At 43.7% G+C, this 26,928-nt stretch overlaps 1 protein-coding gene across 2 annotated transcripts in view; it reads left to right on the forward strand.

Moving 5' to 3' along the window:
• Egfr (epidermal growth factor receptor) overlaps nucleotides 1-26,473 on the forward strand; it is a 173,883-nt gene extending 147,410 nt beyond the window's left edge. For both annotated transcript variants that reach the window (NM_031507.2, NM_001393707.1), the window contains 9 exon segments: nucleotides 2,297-2,482; nucleotides 12,996-13,151; nucleotides 14,049-14,124; nucleotides 15,445-15,591; nucleotides 17,526-17,623; nucleotides 18,288-18,455; nucleotides 18,835-18,882; nucleotides 19,679-19,781; nucleotides 20,419-26,473. In NM_031507.2, the coding sequence (NP_113695.2) occupies nucleotides 2,297-2,482; nucleotides 12,996-13,151; nucleotides 14,049-14,124; nucleotides 15,445-15,591; nucleotides 17,526-17,623; nucleotides 18,288-18,455; nucleotides 18,835-18,882; nucleotides 19,679-19,781; nucleotides 20,419-20,780 (1,344 nt within the window). In that variant the 3' untranslated portion in view covers nucleotides 20,781-26,473.
• The last annotated feature ends 455 nt before the right edge of the window (nucleotides 26,474-26,928 follow it).

A 26,928-nucleotide genomic window follows, 5' to 3' on the forward strand; every position in this document is an offset into this window, starting at 1 on the left:
TGTCACCTCTGGTCTTCTCCTTGTGTGTCAGCTGTTGTGACTGCAGCAGCTAACAGATGACGACCTTCTGGGTTGCTTACCACGAGGCTGGGTCTGCCAGACATTCAGTCCATCCTTCAACACAGGGCTATGTACTGTGGCCGGAAGGCTCAGTGAGGGCAGGAGCACGGAGGAATTGTTTTCTGCTGAATGAAGCAAAGCCTGTGATTCTAAGGCCAGTTTCAACAGGGCACTAAGTAGCACATCAATCAACATGGCCACAGTTAGCGTGCTTCTTAAATACTAGTGTGTACTTGTAAATGGTTTCAGTGACCCCACTCTCTGTGGTCTAGCTCTCCTGTCGTGGAATTTAGTCACTTAATTAACTGGTAAGGATGTTTAAATTTCATGGGTCCCTACCCTTTCATTTTTCTTGAAGGTGTGTGTGTGTGTGTGTGTGCAAGAGAGAGAGAGAGAGAGAGAGAGAGAGCGCACTCACGAGCTCATATACATCTGTACATACAAGAGAATGCCTGAAGATGAATATTCCACAGCACACATGTGGAGATCAGAGGATGACGTCATGCAGTTGGTTCTCTCCTTACATCCCTGTGTAGGCTGTAGGCTCCAGGCATCATACCTGAGCACTCAGCCTTCCATAACAAGCCCTATCACATGGCAAACCATCTCACAGGCCCTCCTACCATTCCTTTTCAAGATTTATGACTTTAAGACTCTCAACAATGTAGCATCTCTTGGAACCCTTTGCCCCAATTCGTAGCACAACGAATCTAGAGATGAGTAAGACAGCAAGGAAGGACTCAAGTCTCCTATTAGCAATAGTGACAAGGAGTGGCCTTTCAAGGCCACGGAAGCCACGAGGACAAACCAGCCTCCAATGAGATTGGGACAGAAGCCATCAGGGTCTCCCTTATGAGTGCTGCCTCCTTGCAGCTGGTTCAAAGATTGTTGTGGGATACCAAGCATATTTGATGCGGGTCACAATGCACCTTCCCAACTTCCAAAATAAACAGGGGAGAACAAAGCTCACTTCAACTTTTGCACAAGACTATACAACACTCCCATTGTGCTGGGTGTAGGCAGGAAGTGACAGCCCAGTTCTGTTTGTCTATCATATTTTAGTAGGACCAACTGGCAGGGTTCCAGGCTCTGTGTGGCCTGACACCCACACCCCCTGCTCTGTTCCTGTCCCAGGCATCATCAGCCTATGGCAGTTAAGCTTCTCAAAACCACTCCAGTTTGCAGATGTTTCTCTCCCCCTCTAAAATGAATCCAATATGTGCCCGAATCTCAAACACATCTCGAGAAATTAGGCAGAGCCAAAGGATTTCTTTGCTGTTATGATTGTACAGCTTCCCAGACCCAGAGGAGAGATGTGATCTGTGCTTTTCTGGCAATCCCACGGCCTAATAATTTTCCCATATACTTTCCAGTTTAAATTTAGGCCAAGCAATGGAAAGAAAACGCAAAACAGATTTCTACACTGCAGCATATGTGTGTGAGTACGTGGGGGAATGTGTGGGTGTTTCAGTGTGAGTGTGTACGTGAGTGTGTGTGGTGTGTGTGTGTGTGTGTGTGTGTGTGTGTGTGTGTGTGTGTGTGTGTTTAAGCATGTAAGTATATGTGAGTGTCTCAGATGGATGAATATCCATTTCAGGGCCAGGAACTGGTACATAGAACATGCTTCTCCAGTTGATTTTCGCCAAAGTTTTGGGTGATGGTTTCTTGCCTAAAATCTCTTGCCACTGTTCACAGTTCAGTCTGGACCAAGTCTTTCCTCTTAGGAAGGGAGAGCCTTCCTCTAGGACACTCGCTGACTCAGAGATCTCTCCTGCAAAACAAGGTCTTTACAGTACCGATGACCCATGCTCACTTCATCAGCAGTGAGCATGCCGTCCACTGTCGAGGACATACTGAGATCCAAACTTGGATCCCGTAAAACCGTAATGCCGTCATTAGCCTTGAAATGTAAGGAGGAAGATCTTCTCAAGGAAGACAGTAGCATCTCCTAAACTCTTAAATTATCATGGTGATTCAGATGACTTTTCTTTTCATCAAAGTTTTTGCCAATGACAAATTCCATTTGACTCTTTTCCTCTTAACAAGCAACACCCCTAAAAGAGTCCACCTCCCACAGTGTATTGGCCTTTAATAGCCTTGCATAACCTGACACTTGTAAACAGAGTACAGACTTTGTAACTCAAAAAAACATTTCATTTTACACAAAAAGGGATCCGTGTGCCTCTCCCATCAGCCAAGAAACAATTGTGACACATGTGTTGTCCTTACCTTGTAGGAAGCCTACGTGATGGCCAGTGTGGACAACCCTCATGTATGCCGCCTCCTGGGCATCTGTCTGACCTCCACTGTCCAGCTCATTACACAACTCATGCCCTATGGTTGCCTCCTGGACTATGTCCGAGAACATAAGGACAACATTGGCTCCCAGTACCTACTCAACTGGTGTGTGCAGATTGCAAAGGTAAGCACATTGGAAGGTCTGCCCCCTGGAGTACCCAAAGAGCCAATAGCAGGTTTCAGAAGCAGGATGAATGTTTCCAGATAATACAAAGTACTTTGATTTGCTGTATTCTGCCCTAGTCTTCCAGGGGTGACAGTGATCATTGGTAAGAATGCTAAGAAAAGCAGCAAGGGTGATCTAAGAGAAGGGAAGAAGAGCCATTAGTTTCTCCATTCTGGGTATGTGGGTTCGCTGAGATGATATAAATGCGTGTTTGCATACAGGATATGTAGTTTTCCTTATTTTAGATTACATTCAATTGTTTTGTTTGAGCACTAAACCAATGGTCACATACTTAATGTTGAAAATCTAACCACCTCACATGAATAGTTTTCTCAATGAGTGGTACACAACAATGCTGGATGTTGTCTTTGATTCTTTGGAGTTGTTGTTGGTGAACACTGAAGGAATTTCTGAGGCATTCTGGTTAGGATTTAATAGTAAGGTCAGCAAAACAGAGTGGGACCAGAAGAAGTAAGATTAAGGAGATGGCAATGGTATGGACATGTGTACAAGATAAGGACCAGCATCAAGCCTAGTGTGCATGTCTAAAGAGGCCACTGGTTGGGCTCCCTCAGTGTCCTCAATCACAGCCATATTCCTGAGCCAGAGGGGGGCTGTGGGATCCCTCCACCCACAGGGCTGAGGATGAGCACAGAGCAACATATCAAGTATTTAACTCTCCATAGGCCTCTTAAGGACTCAAACTTTCATCTTCAATTTTCTCCCTCACAGTCTCAGCCCTGCATCCTATTTTGGCACCAAACTTGGAAAGTTTGGCTTATTCTCTGACTGTACATTTTCACATGGTTGAATTTAAGGAATTTGTGGTAAAGCCTGATCTTTGTTCCCATCCCCTTTAGATGGTTGGGTAAGATGTTGAAGGATGTGCAAGGGACCACAGAAGCAGAGGAAATGGCTGTTCGGTCTGGAGCAGTTCTTAGCATGTGCAGACCCTGCGCATTGTGGCAGTTGCTCCTAGCATGTAGCAGGATATGTTGAACTCACCTCGCTCATCTCTAACAGAGATACAAGTGCATGTATATATAACACGACGAGACCAACTCGTTATGAGAGATGTGGCATAGGATGAGGCCTGCTTGGTATGATACTCGGGGGCATGCTGGAAAGCAACAGCCCCCTCCCTGGTGATCCGAACTACAAAATGCTCTTTGTATGATTGTACCATCTAAGAAGATGTCTCAGTCGCAACCTGGAAAGTTGGGACCACTCAGTCCTCTACAGCTACTGTGGCCATGTATGCTGGTCTCTGCCCATTTTCCAGTCTTGATGCTTTGCACAGAATATAAGTGTTAAATTATGAGTGTTAGTAGTCCGAGAACAGGATTGTGTGTGTGTCCCAGTTGCTGTGGCTTCTCATTGCTGTTAACTGTATATTGCTTGTGTGTAGTTGTTTCCCGACAAGGCCATGAAAAAGCCTTACGGATTTGGTGTCTCCTCACTATGAAATCTGTCTCCTTGTAATTCCGAATGTCAGCATTCTGGAGGTCAGCAGTCCAACCTCAGAGTGTTCTAGGGGCACTGGCTTTAAAGGCTCTTGGAAGGTCCACTGCTTGCCTCTCAGCCTTTGGTGTCCCCAGCTCTCCTTAGCTTGTATCAGCATCACTGAGACCATACTTCTCGATTAGCTGACTTTTCCCCTGTCTCTATTTCCCAGGTGTCCCTCTATCTTCACACAAAGATGCCAGTCACTGGGCTGGAAAATACTAAGACATCAGGTTTTAAATATCCTCACCACAAAGAACTGAAGGCACGGCTACGCTACTTAGCTTGTCTTAGTTTCTCCACATCAGGAACACATACAAAAGCATCAAGTTGAGTCCCATGAGTACATATAAAAAAAAAAGAGGTCTCAACCACTGGACTTAGAGCCCATCCAAAGTCCAGGTAGATGTATGTCAACATCTGTAAGTAATCAGATCTTTATAATCCCATTTCCAAATAGAATCCCATTCTGCAGTTTTAAATAGATGTGAAAATTTGGGGCACTACTCAACCTGCTTCAGTATCTGAAGTCTGGCTAACCCAGAAGAACTATAAACTAAATAAAGGATGGTGACTGAAGGCCTACCCTAGTCCTCCCTCCTGAACTCTGGAATCTGCTCATATTTTCTTCAACATTCCCTAAGCTAGGGGCATGATGCACTCCTTTCTCAAGTTTTATTCCTTTCTTTTTATTTTACTCTGCTTCCTCTGGGGAGGTCTAGTTTATTCTTGAGTTTGTGACCAATTTCCTCAGTCCTTGGGAGCTCCAAAGGTTACATACATATAGAGACGTGAATTCATTTTTGCCATAAATGGTGAAGAAAGTATAATTCTCTTATAGTCTACCACAAGGAAACCTTACTGTGCCATATAGAACTAGCCAAGTGTGGAGTGTATGCCCCCAAAAGGGGAGGAACACAATGTTTTCCCAGGTGATAAGGAGAAAATTTTGCCCCTGGGTTAGTGACAATATATCTCAGTGTTAAACAGTGTTTCTTCTACAATAGCAAAGACAAACTTCCCAGATGCATTTAGTGGCTCGGGACAAACTAAAGTCCTAGCAATTCCTAGTAGGATTTATTACCTCACAAATACCTTTGGTGACCCACAACAGCTTCAAAAGTTTTCCAGCTATTGATGGTTATACAAGTTCCTTGTCTGAGCTAAACTGCCAAAAAGATTGAAAATGAAGGATGAAGGAAGGAAAGGAGGGAGGATGTGAGGAAAGAGAAGGAAGGTGGAAGAAAGGAGGAAGGTGGCGGTTAGGGAAGAAACCAATATAGATTGGTAGACTATAAGAGAATCACACTTTCCTCACCATTTATGGCAAAAATGAATTCCCTTCTCTACATGTAACCTTTGGAGTTTCAGGGACTGAGATTAGAGAGTGCTTCAATGTACCCACTCTTCTTATCCACAATGGACTAGAAAGGACTCATAAGATCCATTGTCTTCAAAGCACACATCTCATAAATACCTACAGAGCACAGCAGTATCCATGTTAAAAGGACCAATTAGTTGCTTTACTTTATTTAAAAAGTTTCCCTTTTATCATTTAAAATAAAAATATGTAACTACATTTAAGTAGTAAACATAAACTGATCCCTTCACAATATGAGAGTAAAAAGCAGGTTCACCAAATTCCAGCAAGTCTCAGAATGAGGACTGAATGCATGCACGCTTGTTTGTGTGTCTACTATTCCTGCTCTGCACTTGAAGCAAAAGCACAGAAGCCTTCCCCATCTGTCTCCCAGCTCCTCTCCCTCGTCGCACAGGAAAATGAGGGGCACTAAACTCGGGCTTATCCTTATCACTGTTTCTAGAGCAGCACAGAAATGGATCCTGCAGTAGCCTCTCTGAACTTTGCCCAAGGTATGTGAGATACACAGCCCTTGGGAGATCAATCTTCAAATGTCACTCTCTACACTCAGTCTTTTCTTGTTCTGCAACATAGTGTTCCCTAAAGACCTTTGAGACCTGTGAGGCAGACGACTAGGCCAGCCTATTTAAGCTGACGTCCCACTCTTCAAAATCACTTTTTAACCTCGGCTGTTCGAAATCCATTCTCACTGTCCTGAAGCAATGAGACAAAAACAAATATGTTAAACTCAATTAAGTAAAAAGAATCAGGAAATGAGACTCCCAAGAGGCCCCACTGGGGCCAGTGCTGATATTACTGTTTAGATTCAGAGAGTTCATAAGCAATATTACAGCTCTTATCTGTAGCAACCAGTTAAAATATAACCCTGAGATGGCATCCCGAACTTGAACTGCCTTGAAAGTGTGTGGCAGAGTGAATAGATGGAGTTCTGTCTAGGTTTCAATTGATCTAATCTCTCTGTCCCCAGTTTACTTCATGTAAGACCCTCCCTGAACTGTGTACCTCGGAGCATATACGAGCTCTCCTCTGGCTTTTGCAAGCTTTTTTCCTGAGGAAACCTATGCTTATAGAAAGGCCAAGATGTTCTTTTAGAGTCTTGAGCCTGTGTGTGTGTGTGTGTGTGTGTGTGTGTGTGTGTGTGTGTGTGTGTATGCATGCTGAGCCGCAGGGTTCTATGGATTTATCAGGTTCACACAATAACAATCCACTCTTGACACACCACCAAGTGCTAGACTTTTGTTGTTTTGGTTTTGGTAACACAAGCAGCTTTGGTCCAGCTGACAAATTTCATTCAAAGGCCCCTAGCAGGGGAAGTTAGGGCTAATCTCCATGGTGGCTAGACACTGAGAGTTTGTCTGGGAAGCAGCCTGCTCTAGATCTGAACCCTTGTGTCTCTAACAAGTTGGTCCTGTAGGTGCCTGCTGCACTATGTCGGTAACTGGTGCATCCTCAACACGCGGCACTCCTGCTACCCTTCCATTGCTCATTTCTTTAACAGATATTTAGCATGTGTCTCATGAACCAAATTTGTGCTGAACATTTTATTGCTGTTTCAGTCAAAGTCTCAAATAACTCAAACTGGCCTTACATTCAATGGTATCCTTGAACTCCAGGTCCTCCTGGAGTTCTGATGTGCTCTGATTACAGGCGAGCACCACCGTATCTGAGTCTGTAAGCAATTAAAGCAGTTAAATAAAAGTCAGTACTGGTTGTAGTGTGCAGTTTGAAATGAGTGCTCAAATCCTCCTTGTAAGCATGATAAATGGACAGAAAGCAAGAAGCTTCAGACAAAGGCAGAGGAGGAAAGAGAAAAGGTGACTGGTCCTCTGCATAGAAACTGTATGTGACTTGTCACTCTAAGCCTGTGCAACACCCACACAGTAGCTTCCAGAGTGAAGAGTGAAAGGCACCAGGGAGAAGAATGGAAGGCAGTAAGGGTAAAAGAGGGCAAGGAGAGAGGAGAGGAGAGGAGAGGAGAGGAGAGGAGAGGAGAGGGGAGGGGAGGGGAGGGGAGGGGAGGAGAGGAGAGGAGAGGAGAGGAGAGGAGAGGAGAGGAGAGGAGAGGAGAGGAGAGGAGAGGAGAGGAGAGGAGAGGAGAGGAGGAGGGGACAGCAGGGAGAAGCAAGGAGGGAACCAGTGAGACAATCCTACCCAGGCAGGTGGCCAAGTGTTAGCACTCCTTTCCTAGTGGGGAAAGTTCATCATATTTAATATGTAGAATCCTTACTTTTATACAATACAAGGGCCTCAAAGGCTAAGACAGATTTACAGCTTTGTAACTCAGAGAGGTGGCTGCAGCTGAGGCAGGAGGCAGCCTCGGAGCTCAACCAGACAACAGAAAGAGGCAGAGAAAGTAAATCGTGCGTTTGGAAGTGTTTCTCCGGCTTCTGCTCCTTCTTGGCTTTTCACTTCCAATCACTTGGTGATTCCTAATTTGGAAGTGCTAGTCCAGCAAAGAATCTGCTAGCGTCCTCTTGAGCAGACACAAGGACTCTTCACCTTTATTTCCTTGTGCATGCAAGTCTTCAAAAAGAAACACGTGAACGGAACAGCATCTAAAACAGTCACTTCCTAAATAATATGATGAAGAGGGGGACAGTTCATGTACACTAGAGGCATGGGGAGTGATTGAATTTTCCAAGGAAAGAAAGACAGCAGGGACCATAGAAAGAATCAACAGAACCAAAAGTTGGTTCTTTGAGAAAAATCAACAAGATAGATAAACCCTTAGACAGACTAACGAGAGGACACAGAGAGTGTGTCCAAATTAACAAAATCAGAAATGAAAAGGGAGAGATAACTACAGATTCAGAGGAAATTCAAAAAATCATCAGATCTTACTATAAAAGCCTATATTCAACAAAACTTGAAAATCTACAGGAAATGGACAATTTCCTAGACAGATACCAGGTACCGAAGTTAAATCAGGAACAGATAAACCAGTTAAACAACCCCATAACTCCTAAGGAAATAGAAGCAGTCATTAAAGGTCTCCCAACCAAAAAGAGCCCAGGTCCAGACGGGTTTAGTGCAGAATTCTATCAGACCTTCATAGAAGACCTCATACCAATATTATTCAAACTATTCCACAAAATTGAAACAGATGGAGCACTACCGAATTCCTTCTATGAAGCCACAATTACTCTTATACCTAAACCACACAAAGACACAACAAAGAAAGAGAACTTCAGACCAATTTCCCTTATGAATATCGATGCAAAAATACTCAATAAAATTCTGGCAAACCGAATCCAAGAGCACACCAAAACAATCATCCATCATGATCAAGTAGGCTTCATCCCAGGCATGCAGGGATGGTTTAATATACGGAAAACCATCAACATGATCCATTATATAAACAAAGTGAAAGAACAAAACCACATGATCATTTCATTAGATGCTGAGAAAGCATTTGACAAAATTCAACACCCCTTCATGATAAAAGTCCTGGAAAGAATAGGAATTCAAGGCCCATACCTAAACATAGTAAAAGCCATATACAGCAAACCAGTTGCTAACATTAAACTAAATGGATAGAAACTTGAAGCAATCCCACTAAAATCATGGACTAGACAAGGCTGCCCACTCTCTCCCTACTTATTCAATATAGTTCTTGAAGTTCTAGCTAGAGCAATCAGACAACAAAAGGAGGTCAAGGGGATACAGATCGGAAAAGAAGAAGTCAAAATATCACTATTTGCAGATGATATGATAGTATATTTAAGTGATCCCAAACGTTCCACCAGAGAACTACTAAAGCTGATAGACAACTTCAGCAAAGTGGCTGGGTATAAAATTAACTCAAATAAATCAGTAGCCTTCCTCTACACAAAAGAGAAACAAGCCGAGAAAGAAATTAGGGAAACGACCCCCTTCATAATAGACCCAAATAATATAAAGTACCTCGGTGTGACTTTAACCAAGCAAGTAAAAGATCTGTACAATAAGAACTTCAAGACACTGAAGAAAGAAATTGAAGACGACCTCAGAAGATGGAAAGATCTCCCATGCTCATGGATTGGCAGGATTAATATAGTAAAAATGGCCATTTTACCAAAAGCAATCTACAGATTCAATGCAATCCCCATCAAAATACCAATCCAATTCTTCAAAGAGTTAGACAGAACAATTTGCAAATTCATCTGGAATAACAAAAAACCCAGGATAGCTAAAACTATCCTCAACAATAAAAGGACTTCAGGGGGAATCACTATCCCTGAACTCAAGCAGTATTACAGAGCAATAGTGATAAAAACTGCATGGTATTGGTACAGAGACAGACAGATAGACCAATGGAATAGAATTGAAGACCCAGAAATGAACCCACACACCTATGGTCACTTGATTTTTGACAAAGGAGCCAAAACCATCCAATGGAAAAAATATAGCATTTTCAGCAAATGGTGCTGGTTCAACTGGAGGTCAACATGTAGAAAAATGCAGATCGATCCATGCTTATCACCCTGTACAAAGCTTAAGTCCAAGTGGATCAAGGACCTCCACATCAAACCAGATACACTCAAACTAATAGAAGAAAAACTAGGGAAGCATCTGGAACACACGGGCACTGGAAAAAATTTCCTGAACAAAACACCAATGGCTTATGCTCTAAGATCAAGAATCGACAAATGGGATCTCATAAAACTGCAAAGCTTCTGTAAGGCAAAGGACACTGTGGTTAGGACAAAATGGCAACCAACAGATTGGGAAAAGATCTTTGCCAATCCTACAACAGATAGAGGCCTTATATCCAAAATATACAAAGAACTCAAGAAGTTAGACCGCAGGGAGACAAATAACCCTATTAAAAAATGGGGTTCAGAGATAAACAAAGAATTCACAGCTGAGGAATGCCAAATGGCTGAGAAACACCTAAAGAAATGTTCAACATCTTTAGTCATAAGGGAAATGCAAATCAAAACAACCCTGAGATTTCACCTCACACCAGTGAGAGTGGCTAAGATCAAAAACTCAGGTGACAGCAAATGCTGGCGAGGATTCGGAGAAAGAGGAACACTCCTCCATTGTTGGTGGGATTGAAGACTGGTACAACCATTCTGGAAATCAGTCTGGAGGTTCCTCAGAAAGTTGGACATTGAACTGCCTGAGGATCCAGCTATACCTCTCTTGGGCATATACCCAAAAGATGCCCCAACATATAAAAAAGACACGTGCTCCACTATGTTCATCGCAGCCTTATTTGTAATAGCCAGAAGCTGGAAAGAACCCAGATGCCCTTCAACAGAGGAATGGATACAGAAAATGTGGTACATCTACACAATGGAATATTACTCAGCTATCAAAAACAATGACTTTATGAAATTCGTGGGCGAATGGTTGGAACTGGAAAATATCATCCTGAGTGAGCTAACCCAATCACAGAAAGACATACATGGTATGCACTCATTGATAAGTGGCTATTAGCCCAAATGCTTGAATTACCCTAGATGCCTAGAACAAATGAAACTCAAGACGGATGATCAAAATGTGAATGCTTCACTCCTTCTTTAAAAGGGGAACAAGAATACCCTTGGCAGGGAAGAGAGAGGCAAAGATTAAAACAGAGACTGAAGGAACACCCATTCAGAGCCTGCCCCACATGTGGCCCATATATATACAGCCACCCAATTAGACAAGATGGATGAAGCAAAGAAGTGCAGACCGACAGGAGCCGGATGTAGATCGCTCCTGAGAGACACAGCCAGAATACAGCAAATACAGAGGCGAATGCCAGCAGCAAACCACTGAACTGAGAATAGGACCCCCGTTGAAGGAATCAGAGAAAGAACTGGAAGAGCTTGAAGGGGCTCGAGACCCCATATGTACAACAATGCCAAGCAACCAGAGCTTCCAGGGACTAAGCCACTACCTAAAGACTATACATGGACTGACTCTGGACTCTGACCTCATAGGTAGCAGTGAATATCCTAGTAAGAGCACCAGTGGAAGGGGAAGCCCTGGGTCCTGCTAAGACTGAACCCCCAGTGAACTAGTCTATGGGGGGAGGGCGGCAATGGGGGGAGGGTTGGGAGGGGAACACCCATAAAGAAGGGGAGGGGGGAGGGGGATGTTTGCCTGGATACCGGGAAAGGGAATAACACTCGAAATGTATATAAGAAATACTCAAGTTAATAAAACAAAAAAAGAAAGAAAGAAAGAAAGAAAGACAGCAGGGTTTCCAAAATGGAACGCAGTGCTGGATATTTGATTGCATCCTTGTGAAAATGTACTTCCATGGGATGGCTCTCAAAAGGAACATTATTTCACTGGAGAGGCCAAGTCAACAATAATCTTTTATGTAGTAATCTGTGTAAAACTAAGCAAACAGTTTGCCCGAAAGTTTGGGGGATGAACCCTGTCTATAGGTATACTTTGAACGTGTACCGAAGTGGAATTGCTTCTATCACAGGAAAAACACTAGGACGAGAAGAGCTGGCTGAAATCTCACTCACTTCCAGGGTGTCCTCAATAAACTTAGCTCTGGGTCATCTCTGTGCCTGCAAGTTCAGAAGGCATCACTCTGATAGGAAGCAGGAAATGGGGCCCACTCCCCAGGCTAGAGAGGAGAGGAGTGCTGTGCTTGTGAACAGAGGAGAGGGGGTGGGAACAAAAACAGACACAACTTCAGCACCCTTGACTCTTTCTCACCTGTGTCTCCTGATGAGCCTGGCCCGGCACAGAGAAGGCCTTGCTGGTAAGCTAGTGTCAGCAGACTCAGGGCAGGTAAACGCCAAGGGAGCCAGGCTCAGCCGATCCACACCACAGAAGGAGTCGAAGCCAAAGATAATGCCCATCTGCCCGCAGGGAGGAAAACTAGGACAGCAGAAAGTTTGAACAAAGATGGCATTTCAAAGGGAGTGTTTCTGGGAATTCGTTTGGTATCAACGTGCTGGCTACATGCCAGGCAGTATTTCTTTATTGATGATTCCAATTGCAGCAGAATTACGGGACAGCCAAGGGGGTGAGAAAGGGTGGTGTTTTGTAAAACATATTCAGTGTTCTCATACTTCTAGTTTAAAAATAAATTAAAAAAAAAAAGACACTGGAAAGTAAAGCTGGGCAAAGTCTTCTTTGTTATCAGTGAGGGATTCACAAATGACAGCCCAAGGAACATGACGAAAGTAAGCCTGAAAGGCAACCAAACAATCCTGTTTTGCCACGGCCTCATGAGATGTGCGTTAACTCCCTTTAAATGACGCTAGAGCTGATGCATATGGCTTCAGGAGGCTCAAGGTAGCAAACTGTCGTCAGAGCAGAAACCTGAGGTCTGCACCCGACAGCAACGCCTTATTCTTACACCGGCCACTTGAGCATCTGGACGGAGAAATAGTCCTTGACCACCTGTGGTTATAGCTTCCTTCATGAGTCTTGTCATTCTTTCCAGATAATTCTTAATGTTTACCTACCGCAAGTTGCAGTGTCTGTCAAGCAAAGTACAAAGACTAAAAATGTAGTCGCTGGTGTTGAGCAGCCTAGAGAAGCTTATGGGCTTAACCTTGCAATCAGGTGCACGGGTGGTGCCTTCCCACAGCCCTGGGGATCCCCTGGATGGTTCACTCCCTCACTGAAGCGTCTTCTGTGTTTCAGGGCATGAACTACCTGGAAGACCGGCGTTTGGTACACCGTGACTTGGCAGCCAGGAATGTACTGGTAAAGACACCACAGCATGTCAAGATCACAGATTTTGGACTGGCCAAACTGCTTGGTGCTGAGGAGAAAGAATACCATGCAGAGGGGGGCAAAGTAAGTCCTGAGAATAAGTCAGGAAGCATTTTCCTGACAGCCCAGACCCATCCCCCTATGTGTCAGCTGTAGGCAGCATTTGCCAAAGATTCTGAGTGGGGTCACAGTAGCTGCCACCATGACCTGAGTCTACTCAGGGTCATCCTCTACTTTGTGAATGGGTTTTGGTGAGAGAAGTAGTGAAGAGGGAGACCAAAGAGAGTCAAGGCCCATCTCCAGGTGACTATTAACAATTGTTGGGCTCCACTTCCTCCTGTAGGAGGAAAACACCTCTCAAACAACCAGCTGGGACATATCACTACTAATTTAGTAGCACACTCTCTTGAGACTCATATTGAACAAGCTGCTGTTCTGGGAATTCCGGTGAGTTTATGACTCACACCAGGACTGCCAGTGAGAGAGCTGGCTACCTTCCCTCTGTGTTGTTCTTAGTTCCTTCAAGGTCTCTGTCACAGCAGTGAGGGGTTCACAGCCTTGCCAGACCTCCCCCCACCCCCGACAAGGCCCCCAGCCCTCCCCAGCTTCAGCCCTCCTATCATGCTGTCAGTGTGTCTCTAAATAGCACTCCCAACCCCATGAACTTAGCTATTGAAAACATACCCGAAGTCTGGGAACTGAGGCTGCTGGGAAATACCACAGACTCAGTTCATCAAAGCAGTCCATTGCCCAAAATGTTCTCAGCCTCAGCTTTCACGAAGTAACGCCAGGACCCACCTGTTCTCTGGTAAATTTAAACCCCCTCCCCTCCCACCCACTGAGAGGAAGCATAGGCCTGAAGCTTGGCAGGAAGGTCACTTGATTTACCACATTAGTCAACTGTAATTACACGTAGAGTAACTGAATGTTTTAGCTGTAAGCTAACAGTCTTCTTGCTGGTTTATCTCACATCGTCCCAAGGTGCCTATCAAGTGGATGGCTTTGGAATCAATTTTACACCGAATTTATACACACCAAAGCGACGTCTGGAGCTATGGTGAGTCAAAACCCTGACGCTAATGAGTTTGTACTGAGGCTAAGCCAACTCTCATTATTTGTTAATTGACATTCTGTGTTCTGAAACGCAAGTGTTACCTGGCAAGACAGTGAGCGTGGATAAAGGAGTTGCTGTCTGTCTACTGAACTAAGAGAATCTGACAAAGGAAATGGAGCTTAACTACCACACCAAGTATCACTAGAGACAGCCATGAACACACGCTGCAGGGAAGGTCGTGGGGGGAAAAGGACCCAAATGTGGGTTAAGCTTCTGCCTGCCGAGGTCAAACAAACATAAGCTCCTGCTGTGAACTCGATGTGAACCAAAGGAGGACAGCAAATGAGGTTTCATGGGGGGAGCGTTTCTGATAGAGAAACAATGTTTTCTTATGAAATGGCCAAGACCGTTGTTTCATGCGGCGATTGGTTTAATCTGTCTGTGTCATGGCTTGGCAAGGGTAAACCATGAGAACAACTGGAGAGGAAGTAAGAATGAGAAGACAGTTACTATTTGTTCCCAAGGAAGACCCGTCTCACCGGGGCCCAGCTCTTCTAGATACAGCACAGCCACGCACAGGACTATGCTTCACCTTCACAGGGAGACCACTCTTGCCAAGGCTCCCTTGCTTGTTCTTCCCTTATCTTGAGCCTATTGTGGCCTAACCAGCAATGTCCTTGGTTCCTGTGTCAGGCACTTACTTGGTCCTTGAATTTGCCCAGAGGCAATTCAGGGAAAGACGAGAAAGCATTGTCATTATAAAACACAAGTATCACCTCAAAGGGAAAAGAGAGAGTTTATTCTGATCTAGACTATAGGTGGTCATACCAAGGAACACAAATTCAGGTTGCCCTGAACGTTTTCCCTCTCAGAAGCAGGTATGTCAGATTGTATTAGCTACCGACCAAAGAGCATTGTATAGCAAATGGCGTGTAGTTTACAACCTTGCTTCCTAAGGTCCTTGTTTGTACTACTGTGAGTATAAAGTAATCGGAGCAGTTGTGTAAGTGAGCAGACATTGTTCTGTAGCAAACTTATGCACCACAGTTGTCCTTGTCTTTAAGGTTATAACTATTCCACTTAACAGCCAGCAGCTATATGCCTCACATTTAGCTAAACATTTTTTGTATAAGATCTTAGTATATCCTTGAAGCTATTGTCTTACTGGATAGGTAAGCCCAAGGTATCAGTAATCAACCAATGGCTCAAGGCTACAGAAACATAGGTTTTAAAATACTTACCAATGATAATGGATAAAGAGTAGATGGTGTGTTAATCATTAACTCATGGAGCAATGACTTTCTTTGCCTGGTGTCTGCCCAGGAGTCACCGTGTGGGAACTGATGACCTTTGGGTCCAAGCCTTATGATGGGATCCCTGCAAGTGAGATCTCATCCATCCTAGAGAAAGGAGAGCGCCTTCCACAGCCACCTATCTGCACCATCGACGTCTACATGATCATGGTCAAGTGTGAGTGACTGGGGTGACCATCCACACTCATGTTGATGGGCCTGGAAGATGTAACTGCTCTTAGACAAATAGCCCGGGCCTTCATTTCCTGGAAGAAATAGAGTAGGACTTCAAGGCAGGCCACACAGTTCCAGAAACATCATAAATACCTCCAGCAAGCATTCTTTAGGAATCAGTTGCTTGCCTCATTCTGACCTCATATTTGCCCATATTTGCAAGCAAATAAATCAAAACTGAAGTCTTTCGTAAGCCATTATTCCCAGATATTCTATTATCTGAGTTGCTCAATGAACTTACAAACTTGCATTATATTTTGAGACCTGTTGCTAGAGAGACTTAGTGTTTTAAAATGCCTAATAGTGAGTAACCATGGGAGTTTGATAGAATCAATGTTTCTGCTCTGGCTTAAATCTTTCAAACAGTGGATTTATATGAGGTCTCCTGCAGTAAAGCAGTTAATCATGTTAATTCCAGTAGGAGGTTGCATTTGGATCAGTGCTATTATTCCACACAAATCGACAAGTGTGCTCTGAAAGTAACAGTACCCATGTGATAGCATCGGCATAGAAACAGCATAGGAATATGACAGAGCCGTGGTCTTGGTTTTGCATTCTGTTGCTGTGATAAAACACTGACCAAAAGCAACTGGTGGAGCAAAGGCTTTATTTGGCTTACAGCTTACTGTCTATCGTTAAAAGATGCTAGGGGAAAAGCTCAAACCAGGAAGCTGGAGGCAGGAACTGGAGCAGAGATGGAGGAACACTGCCTACTGCTTTACTGCAGCCTGCTTTCTAAGAAAACAAGGAAACACCAGCCAAGGGATGGCACCGCCCACAGTGTGCTGGGCTCTCCCACATAACTCATTAATCAACACAATGTTGCTGACAGGCCAATCTACTGGAAGTGTTTTCTCAGTTAAAGTTTCCCTTCCCAGATGACGCTAGCTCATTTCCAGTTGACAAAAATCTAACCAGCACAGCTGCTTTAACCTAAATAACAATACATCTCTGAACTTTGGAGCAGAGCGTTAGTCTATTTTCACTGCTTTGGTTTCAGCTGAGGAAGCTGAGGCCCAAAAAGGTTACATGATTTGTCTAAGGTCACACAGCAGTTTAGCCTAAAATAGCTTGATATCCAGTTGAAAAAATAAATGGAATCCCCAAGAGGCACCAGGATTTCCAGTGCACAGTTTATCCTCCCCATTGCTGGATTTATGTTTAGACCACTGGTAAAGCAAAGCATTACTGTTAACTACTAAAAATAGATTTACACAGAGAGTACTAGCATTATGAGACCCTAGGTTCAATCTGCATCACTGATAAATAATTGATACATGGGTGAATACATATGTACACACATGTACATACATACATACATGCATGCATACATACATTGATACGTAGTTAGATGGTAGATGGATGGACAGACAGAAAGACAGGACACAGATCCAGCCTTGTCACTTGCATGAATGGTAACTGAATGGAGAATGCAGTAACCTTGACGTTTCTGTAAATTTAATCTGGTTTCTAGTTTAGAAGGCTGTGGATTAGGACAAAGAAAATACAGAGGTATACCAAAGTCAGAGAAGTTCAGTAGTGATTGCATACAGTAATACACTGTGGTCACTGAAGATCATAATGCAAGAGTGATTACTAAGGAAGGGCAAATAGAAAAACATTAGCCTATATGTTATTATTACTCTGATGAAAACTGTTGTATAAGACTGGGAACAAATGCACAAGGCATTATAACAACTTCTCATGGGCTTCAAGAACTAACCAGTGTCAGCCATGTGCCAAGGCTCTCACAAAGATTATATGCACTCAGTATCCACATGCCTAACAAGATCACAGCATAAAATGCTCTGAGTAATGCCCTCCTTGTTGTTCCTCCCAGGGTTCTCATTGCTATGCTTTGCTTCACTTCTCTCTCAGGCTGGATGATAGATGCTGATAGCCGCCCAAAGTTCCGAGAGTTGATTCTCGAATTCTCCAAAATGGCCAGAGACCCACAGCGCTACCTTGTTATCCAGGTACCAGGCCAAAGTTGGTTCTTCCACTGTCAAAATCTTTCCAATCGCTCCAGATGCCACCGTGCTAGAGCAACACAGCCCGTGAGGTGTTTTCTTGATAATAAATCCTTTTGTGCATTAGAGCAGCCTCTACTAGATACAATGACTGGATTACATGGGGGATACGTGATGGCTTGCACCCAATTCCAAGTCACCATTGGATCTGAGCAGTCCAACCTGGACCCAGTGCAAACGTCACCTCATATTTTGGCTAATTAGAGCCCTGGCTTTGCTAAACAGAGAAGCAAGACTTCACTGTCAACCTACATGGCTTCCCTCCCCAACTCCTTATCACACCCGTGCCACCTTATACAGCCAATCGGCCTGGCTCTAAATCTGGAAGAACAAGCTCAAGACCGTTTGTCTTTGTGGATTTAAAGCTTCGGTAAAATAATATATGAAAAATACACCTCAGAGCATTGAGTAGTGGATGATAAATGTCCCCATGGCTTCTTTTTCTCCTCTCTCTTAACCTGTTCTTCATGTGGATATATATATCACATGGCTTATACTATAAGTGGCAGACCTTGTAGACAGTTGTTGATAAAGGCCCTTACTCCTATAGCCAGGAAGCAGAGCGAGCTCCATAGAACCCTTTCTAATTCTATTAAAATCTCTGCGTCAGGGGGATGAAAGGATGCATTTGCCGAGCCCTACAGACTCCAACTTTTACCGAGCCCTGATGGAGGAGGAGGACATGGAAGACGTAGTTGATGCTGATGAATACCTCATCCCACAGCAAGGCTTCTTCAACAGCCCATCCACGTCACGGACTCCACTCTTGAGCTCTCTGGTATGCTCTCTCTCTCTCTCTCTCTCTCTCTCATTCTCTCTCCCCCCCCACCCCCCATCTCTCTCCTCTCTCTCTCTCTCCTGATTTAAATTGACTTATTTTCCATTTTCTATATTTTACTAAGAGAAAAATAAAAGAGGTAAAATATAACCAAACAGAACCTAGAATCATGATCAACAGCTAAGGGTTTTAGTTATTTAATTGCCTAGTTTTTCTAAAGCTCTAATTTAAGGCAAAAAAAAATCTTCTCTTCAAGAAAACAGTAAACACATTGAAATATTTTTGCTCTATGAGATCCGCCTCCTGCATCCGCTGGAAATGGATGAGAAGGTACCAGTGTACCATGACCAACATTGCTTTCTTTCTTTTTTTTTTCCAGAGTGCAAATAGCAACAGTTCCACTGTGGCTTGCATTAATAGAAATGGGGTACGTATGGACATGTTATAAAACAGAATCGAATAAGCTACACAGGGAAAGTGCCCATCTTAGCCCGCATTGCACTGGCTTTTCTTCCCGTGCATTCTTTCCCATGCCATGGCTTCTTTGACTGGAGTCCTGAGGCCAACAGTAAGCGATCGCTTATCACAGGATCACTCAAAGTGTGGTTCATTGACAGACAGCGTCAGCATCTCCCAGCAGCTGTTAGAAATGCAGATAATTAGGTCTGCACCAGATCTACCAGGAGGATCTGTGGGGGAGCTGACCATGATGAAGTAGAGTGCTTCAGTTGCTGCCTGCATTGTTCTATCAGGAGCCACTATACGTCACTGATTCAATTTTAACTAACATGAAATAAGATGTAAAATTCAATTCCTCACACATTTCAAGTGTTCAGTTACCCACAAGTGGCATGTGACTACCTTGTAATGGAACACAGATTGGGAGGCATCACCATCCCTACAGAAAGTTCTGGTAGGTGTACTGATCAGGACTTTGCTTGTCTGTAACCCACTGGAGTCACTTTGGAGCGTGTCAGAAATCTCCTTTCCCTCACTCCATTGAATCCCCTTTTCTTGTGTGTTTGTTTTTGCGGCAGAATCTGTGTGGCTCAGCTGGCCTTGAACTCATGCTCCCTGTGCCTCAGTCTCTAGAGGTCTAAAGTCACAAGTGTGTACCACCATACACAGCTAGAATCTGCATTCTAATGAGGCACGGGTGAAGTTATTTTATAATAAAGGCTGAGTGATCCCCACTGGAGTAACCTGGCCTCTCCTTCCCACAGAGCTGCCGTGTCAAAGAAGACGCCTTCTTGCAACGGTATAGCTCCGATCCCACCAGCGTCCTGACAGAGGACAACATAGATGACACATTCCTTCCCGTGCCTGGTGAGTAGCTTGCTCAGGAAGCAGCCATCAGGCCTTGGTGTCTATTGCCACTTTCTCAGGTACAAGCCAGCTGTGACATCCAGGATACTTGAATGAGGCACACCACATCCTGAGGTGGAGACTGTGGCAAATTTATAGACATGGTGAAGGGAATAAAAAGCCAAAACAGAGAGATCTTACCATGCTGCGAAGCCTGTGACAAGTACAGGTGATAGCTGGGTTTTCTGCAGATCTGTTGGCTTGGAAACAAGTGGCAAAGTGTACATGTATGTATGTATGTATGTATGTATGTATATTGTGTGTGTGCATCTGCATATAAAAGATGGATACATGTGTCTCCTCTCTCTCTCTCTCTCTCTCTCTCTCTCTCTCTCACACACACACACACACACACACACACACGAAACACATCATCCTTTAAACTTGCAAAAACCACTTATGCCCATTGCTTTGAGAAGTACAGAAAATATCACAGGTTATTTGGTCATCTCCATGCTATTCCCAGAACTCCTTTGCTCTTGGATCTCAGTTGTCTCACTGAGGACACTTGCAGCGCTCACACTGAGCCGTGGAATTCTGCTTCAGGGTCTTCGGGTGAAGCTTTACTAACTCACGCGTGCATTCTTCTTCATTTCAGAATATATAAACCAATCTGTTCCCAAGAGGCCGGCTGGCTCTGTGCAGAACCCAGTCTATCACAATCAGCCCCTGCATCCAGCTCCTGGAAGAGACCTGCATTATCAAAATCCCCATAGCAATGCGGTGAGCAACCCTGAGTATCTCAACACTGCCCAGCCGACCTGCCTCAGTAGTGGGTTTGACAGCTCTGCCCTCTGGATCCAGAAAGGCAGCCACCAAATGAGCCTGGACAACCCTGACTACCAGCAGGACTTCTTTCCCAAAGAAGCCAAGCCGAATGGCATCTTTAAGGGCCCCACAGCTGAAAATGCAGAGTACCTGCGGGTGGCACCGCCAAGCAGTGAGTTTATTGGAGCATGACATTGAAGAGGCATTGTACCAGCTACAAACCGGACTTTCCAGAAGCCCAGGACCAAGCCATGGCAGCACCTCTGCTCCTGACAGCCATGTCCACATTGTGTCAAATGTCAAACCCTCAGACTGGCTTTAAAGCATAACTCTGACGGGCTTTGTCACTGAGCCAAGAAGTGGGCCCCTCCCCTGATGCTCTTTGGGAAGTTGAAGGTATATCTATTGGTCTTCGAACTGTGAAGATTCCACTGAAAGGTATCCATCGAGAACATTGTCCTTTTGGAACAGAAGGTTGCCTCATGGTGAGGTACATAGGGGGAAAAAAAACAGACCTATGGCGCTTGCTGCATAGGGAACTCTGGGATTCTTGTCTTTATTGATTTGATTCATGCACTCTTCCATAAAGGAAGAAGCTTGCCCGTAGCGTGTATTACACAGAGTTGCCTGGAGCCAACTGACCAGACAGTTGGTTCTAGCAGCTCTGCATCAAGACACTTCCATGGCAAGATAACTACATGCACAAGAAGTCCTGGATGTGCTCAGCAGGCCACACTTGTACAGCATTAAACCATGGCAGGTACAATAGGATAAGCCACTTTGTTACTTACTGGGACTGGGAGAAGAATGACTGGGTAGAATTTTCCCTCAGACTTACTTTTTTGTATAAATATGTCCCTGATACTTAACACACGCTAGTTTACCAGTGTTTTCTGACTATTAGACTACCTTTTATGTTTTCTGTTTCATTGTTTTGAGTTTTAATATGCTTTCCTGTTTTCATTTCATGAAGTAAACAAACAAACAAACAAGCAAAAAAAAAAAACAGTATTATTATCAAAGAACAACCATGATTCAAACCCATTCGAACCATCAGTATTGTAACCCAAAGCCTTTATCTAAGCTGGAGTAACCATGCAAAAATTCCTAGAAGAAATTTAACCCAAAATTTTTGTCTCATCATTGTGTCTTCTGAGGCGTGCATATGAGACTACGAAAGTGAAGCCTTTCCACCTTGCCTTCACCCCTCTACACCCCAAAACTAGTGTAAACCACACATGGAGGATAAATCTTTTTAATTTTTAAAGTGTTTACTGGTGATATGTAAACTCTCCCTGGTAAACTGCTGCTAAACATTTTCTTTCCCTTTTAGAAAAATGATCTAAGCTACTGTGTAGTAAGGGGCAGCCCATGGTAGGTTTGGTGTGCAGGTTTCAAAAAGAAGAATGTTAAGAACCGAGTGGAAGGCAGTATCTGTTTGAAAGTGGCATGATGACAGTGCTCCTATGGATGCTGACAGGGGTTGGGGGGGGGCAGTGTTCCCATGGATGCTTGCAGCTGGGGAGGGGATTCATCCCCAAGTGATCCTCACCATCACTGGTGCATCCGGCTACCCAAGATCTCCTTACAGCCCAGTCGGTTAATAGCCATCTTTGATAAACAATATTGTAATGACCTCAGTATCCATTCCTTCCCATTTACCAAGTGCTGGATAGACGTGGACTCGTGAACACTAACCATAAGGCAAAATGATTAGTGCCAGACAAGACATATCAGCCACATGCCAAGAGCACAGAGCAGGATGGTGCACTCTGTTGGAGAGATCTAGAAAGTTCACAAAGGAGAAGAGATTGCCCACTATCTTCTAACATCTAAAGGTCATAAACACCAGGGAAATGGAAAGTAGTTTTCCTTAGAGCAGTGGTCTTCAACCTTCCTAATGCTACAACCCTTTCATAGAGTCCCTCATGTTATGGTGACCACCCAACTATAAAATTTTTTTGTTGCTACTTCATAACTGTAATTTTGCTACTGTTACAAATCATGATGTAAATATCTGATATGCAGGCCATCTGAGAGGGGTCAAAAGCCACAGGCTGAGAACCACTGCCTTTAATACTTCAACCAAGACAGCAGCGACCAGGGGCTTTATTAGTAAGTCAGGGGCAAGGCCAAGTCAATCATCCTCACATGCTTCCTGTTCCCTCAGGCCTGGGAATGAGGTTTGCAGCATCTTCTGAGTGTCCTCACTGTTATCCACTCTTGGCTGTCATCTATGAAAATAGATGTCATCTAGGAAATTAAGTAGTGAGGAGATTAAGCAGCATTTATAGAGTTTGAAATTCCATGCCATCACCAGGAAACGCCAGGTCAATCCCAGAGAACACAGAAGAAACATTTAGGCAGAATTTTTTTGCTCAAAATTGGAATATAGAACAAGACACTTGGGTACCTCTGAGGAGCAGGTAGTCGGTGAGAGAAAGATGTTGCAAGCCACTCAAATCGTAGCAATGAAACCCTAGTATTTTTGCACTTTGAAATACGTTCTTATAACAAAATAAAGTAGCAAAAACTATTCAAACTTGCTTTTCTTCTTTTTAAGTATTCAGCATAAAGTTTAGTTACTGTCAGGACTATGATTATGTGTGCCAGTATGTCCTCACTGTGTCTGTGCCGGGAGTCATGGGGCTGGGAGCGCTGCAGCTCATGCTCTTTTGGGTGGCTCTCAACCTTCCTAAGGCAATTCCTAATACCTAATGACCCCCAACCATAAAATCATCTTGGTGATACTACATAGTTGAAATTTTCCTACTGTTAGGAATTGTAATATAAATATCTGATATGCCACTCCTGTGCGAGGGTCACAATCTGTAGGTTGAGAACCAGTGTTTCAAAGGTACCTTAGCAGCCACTGGGGCAAAGGAAAGGTACAGAGAGGGGAGACACTATGCTGGGATGATAATTCTGTTATCTCCCTGGCGGTCTTGGCTCGGCTTATCTCTTCCATAGTAAACCAGTCTCATAGACCTCCCAGGGCATCTTTCTACTAATTGATATATATCCTATCATTATACCCTATGAAAATTACTTTTTTACCTCATGATGAGAAATGATAATCTCTTAAATGCTAAATTTGCTGTGAGTCCCTGCTACCATGAGCTTTATAGAAAGAAGCCCTGGGAAAGCACAAAACTGCATTCCTGCTAATGATAGCACAGTTTACGCATTTGCTGGACACTTTTTTTTTTGTTTCGGCATCCCACCCCATCCCCAAACTGTAGCCATAAAAGAACCTGGACTCCTGCGCTGCATACGCACTACAAAGCCCTGGGTCTTGGGCTCCCAGGAGAAACTTCCAGCCAGTACCGTTTCAACCTGATGTTTCTTAAGCCTGTGGACTTTTCAGAGGGCCTCCAGCATATGGCAATAAACATCAAAGTTTCAAGAGCCACTGCAAAAGGCTTGATAAGTGAACCGTTGGAACTCATTAGTGGCTGTCCATCTGTGGTTCGTTTGTGTTGGTCCTTTGGTTGCACTTGTGTAAGACAAAGCTGGTACGTGAAGATCAGGTGCCCGTGTCCGCCCTCACTGCAAATGAAAAGTACCTGGAGAGCTTAGAAAGGCTTCTGCAGTCTTCAGTCTCAAGCAGTCAGAATCCCAGAGGGGCACCCATCCTTCATTCTAATTCTCATCTGCTTCACCTTCATCCATAGTATAGGCCTGCAAAGTCAGGATTAGTTAGGGACAGGCTCCCTGACTCACAGAGAGCATAATTTGCAGTTACCACTATGCCTATGAGTTCTCCACAAGTGTAGTCTTTCCCAAATCCTCCCCTTTTTTTCCAGCAAAACCTTTATCCTGAAAAATGGCAGATATCTAAATCTGGGCCTTGCTAAAGTCCTCGGACATCTTGTTGAGGTCCTGGAACATTGTGTGTTGTCTACGAAACAAGCCATAAAAACCTACCACCTCCCACCTCTCCACATCGAATGAGCTGTTCCCACTTACGAAGCAGATGTTGTGCTTAATCTCTAGCTTCTTCGATAAGCTCGAGTTTGTATTACAGCATAATGATCTGTTTACATGTCCTCGCTCGGGGGCTGTAAAACCATAGCTGAGCAGACAGCCCTCACTCTTTCTCCCAGCAGCGCCTACCATCCCAGAGACAAAAATTTTGGTACTGTTAAAGCCACATGTAAACAGAATTTGTAAATGTAAATGTATTTTTGTAACTGTTTTTAGTGTATTGTCCTCTTTACGTACCACTGAACTTTGTAAAGTATATTTTTTTAGGAAACTCGGTTTTTTTTTTCTAAAGAAAGCTGTTTGCTTAGGAAAAACTGCAATAGAATCAAAATTTGAAATCGAAATCTTTGCTTAAAAGTGGGCGAGGGGAGAAGTCTCTTTTCTCTTAGGTGAATGTACAGCCTTATTACAGAGCTAAGCTAGGTAGGTCACTCCCACAGCAGATGACAGAAGGGTCATTTTAGTACCTTTACAGGCAGCAAAGACGCCAGGCACGTAAGCGTAGTGCTGGTCTGAGAAAAAGCTGTAGATGCTGGGGCAATGTCAACGCAGGGACTGCTGTCTGCTCATCACCAGGAAGAATTTCAATGAGTGCCATTCTCTGGCCATCTGCCAATATGTATGAGATGTGACGATACAACCCTTTGTTGGTTTACATATGCTAATGAGACACTAACAACAATTGTTTTGTTTTTACAGTTCCAATGTCTTTCACTTACTAGCATGCCCTAGAAGAGTCTGGAAAGCCACAATACTATTGATGCTTGTCTGGATTACTCACTATATTCCTGAAACCTATCATGTGCAAACACGGTCACTCTAGACAAGTCTTTGTCAGTCATACACACACCATAAAATCACCTAGGTTGGTTTTACAACTCTTGAAATTGGTGAAATGGCAATTCACCAATCTGTGCCAACCCACTGACCTCCATCTCCCAGAAGGAAAACCTTGACCTATTAGTTTGACTGCATAGAGCAGACCTTAAGACAATTACTGAATAGCTAGGTGGCTGTTGTAGGAATAAAATTCCAAGAAGAGGAATCTTGCATTAAGAAATACACACACACACACACACACACACACACACACACACACGAACAAGCACATGCACCTGAACCTGTACACACACATACACAGATACACAGACAGATGGGATAAAACACTAAAGCAGCTAATCCAGATTTTTCTGCCGTGTGTGTGTGTGTGTGTGTGTGTGTGTGTGCGTGCTCACGTGCACGCACGCACAATGATCTTCCTGTCTTGCCTGAATTACCAACAAAATTACTAGGAGTCATTATCTCACACCCGCAGAAAAATATAAGAAACTATTCGAGTTTATACACGCACTTTTAATTTGGAAAAGGTAATGTAATGTACTCTTTTGATGGGATACAAAGTGTTGTCACTGTATAAGGCAACACCCCAGGATTTGATTGTTTGTAGACGTAATGACATGACTAACCACAGACAGCAGTAATCTCATGTTACTTTCATTCTCACAGGAGCGTTACAGCTTCTCATATGGTACATTGTAACTTTGTAAAGTCATGCAATAATGAGAGCAATATTTGTACAAATGCAAGATCCCCTTCTACATACTGTTGACTAGAACATGTTGATTGTACATTAAGTATTAAAAATTAGATGTATGTTCTTCGTTGCTTGCTACTCCTAAGAACATAATGATCTTCGCCTTTTTTGTTAGCAGTGCGCCGTACTTTCCGTTGTTATTCATATCTTACTGTGGACACTCTTGACTTTTTCTTGTTTTCAAATTTTATTTTTTACTTAACTCGCTGATTTTGTGGTGCTGTGTGGACCAATGAGCTGTATTCCCTACCCCAACTGAAAACATTTTTTAAAAAAAATTAATAAACCTTATTTTCAGAGGAGAGTTGGAATGGTAGCGAAATAGAAAAGAAAGTGCGGGAAAGTCCCATATGCTTCCTGCCCCTCACCGGTGGCCTCTCTGTCACACCCATCCTTACTGTAGTAGCTGAATAGCTTACTCTGCAGAAAAAAACCTGCAAGCCAGTTCAGATGCTTACTGGACTCCAATTCCTAGATTCCGTTTAGACTCTTCAGAGACAATATGATCTTTTCAAGACTTTTGTATCCTTGACAAACAGGTGGGCATGCCAAAATAACAAACAAACAAAAAACAAACAAACAAAAAATAAAACGGAAAAGCATCCTGCTAGTGAAGCAATTTGCAACGTAGAAGAGAACCACTTCGAAGCCCAGACACAGGGACTGAGCAGCAATGGGGGTCTAGGTTAACCTGCTTGGCTCGCCACAGGCCGTGAGTGAGACCGACACCTGCAGTCAATGCTCCAGGCCCAATGAGTG

The sequence above is a fragment of the Rattus norvegicus genome, chromosome 14, assembly GCF_021556685.1.
Source record: "Rattus norvegicus strain SHRSP/BbbUtx chromosome 14, alternate assembly SHRSP_T2T, whole genome shotgun sequence".
Lineage (NCBI taxonomy): Eukaryota > Metazoa > Chordata > Mammalia > Rodentia > Muridae > Rattus > Rattus norvegicus.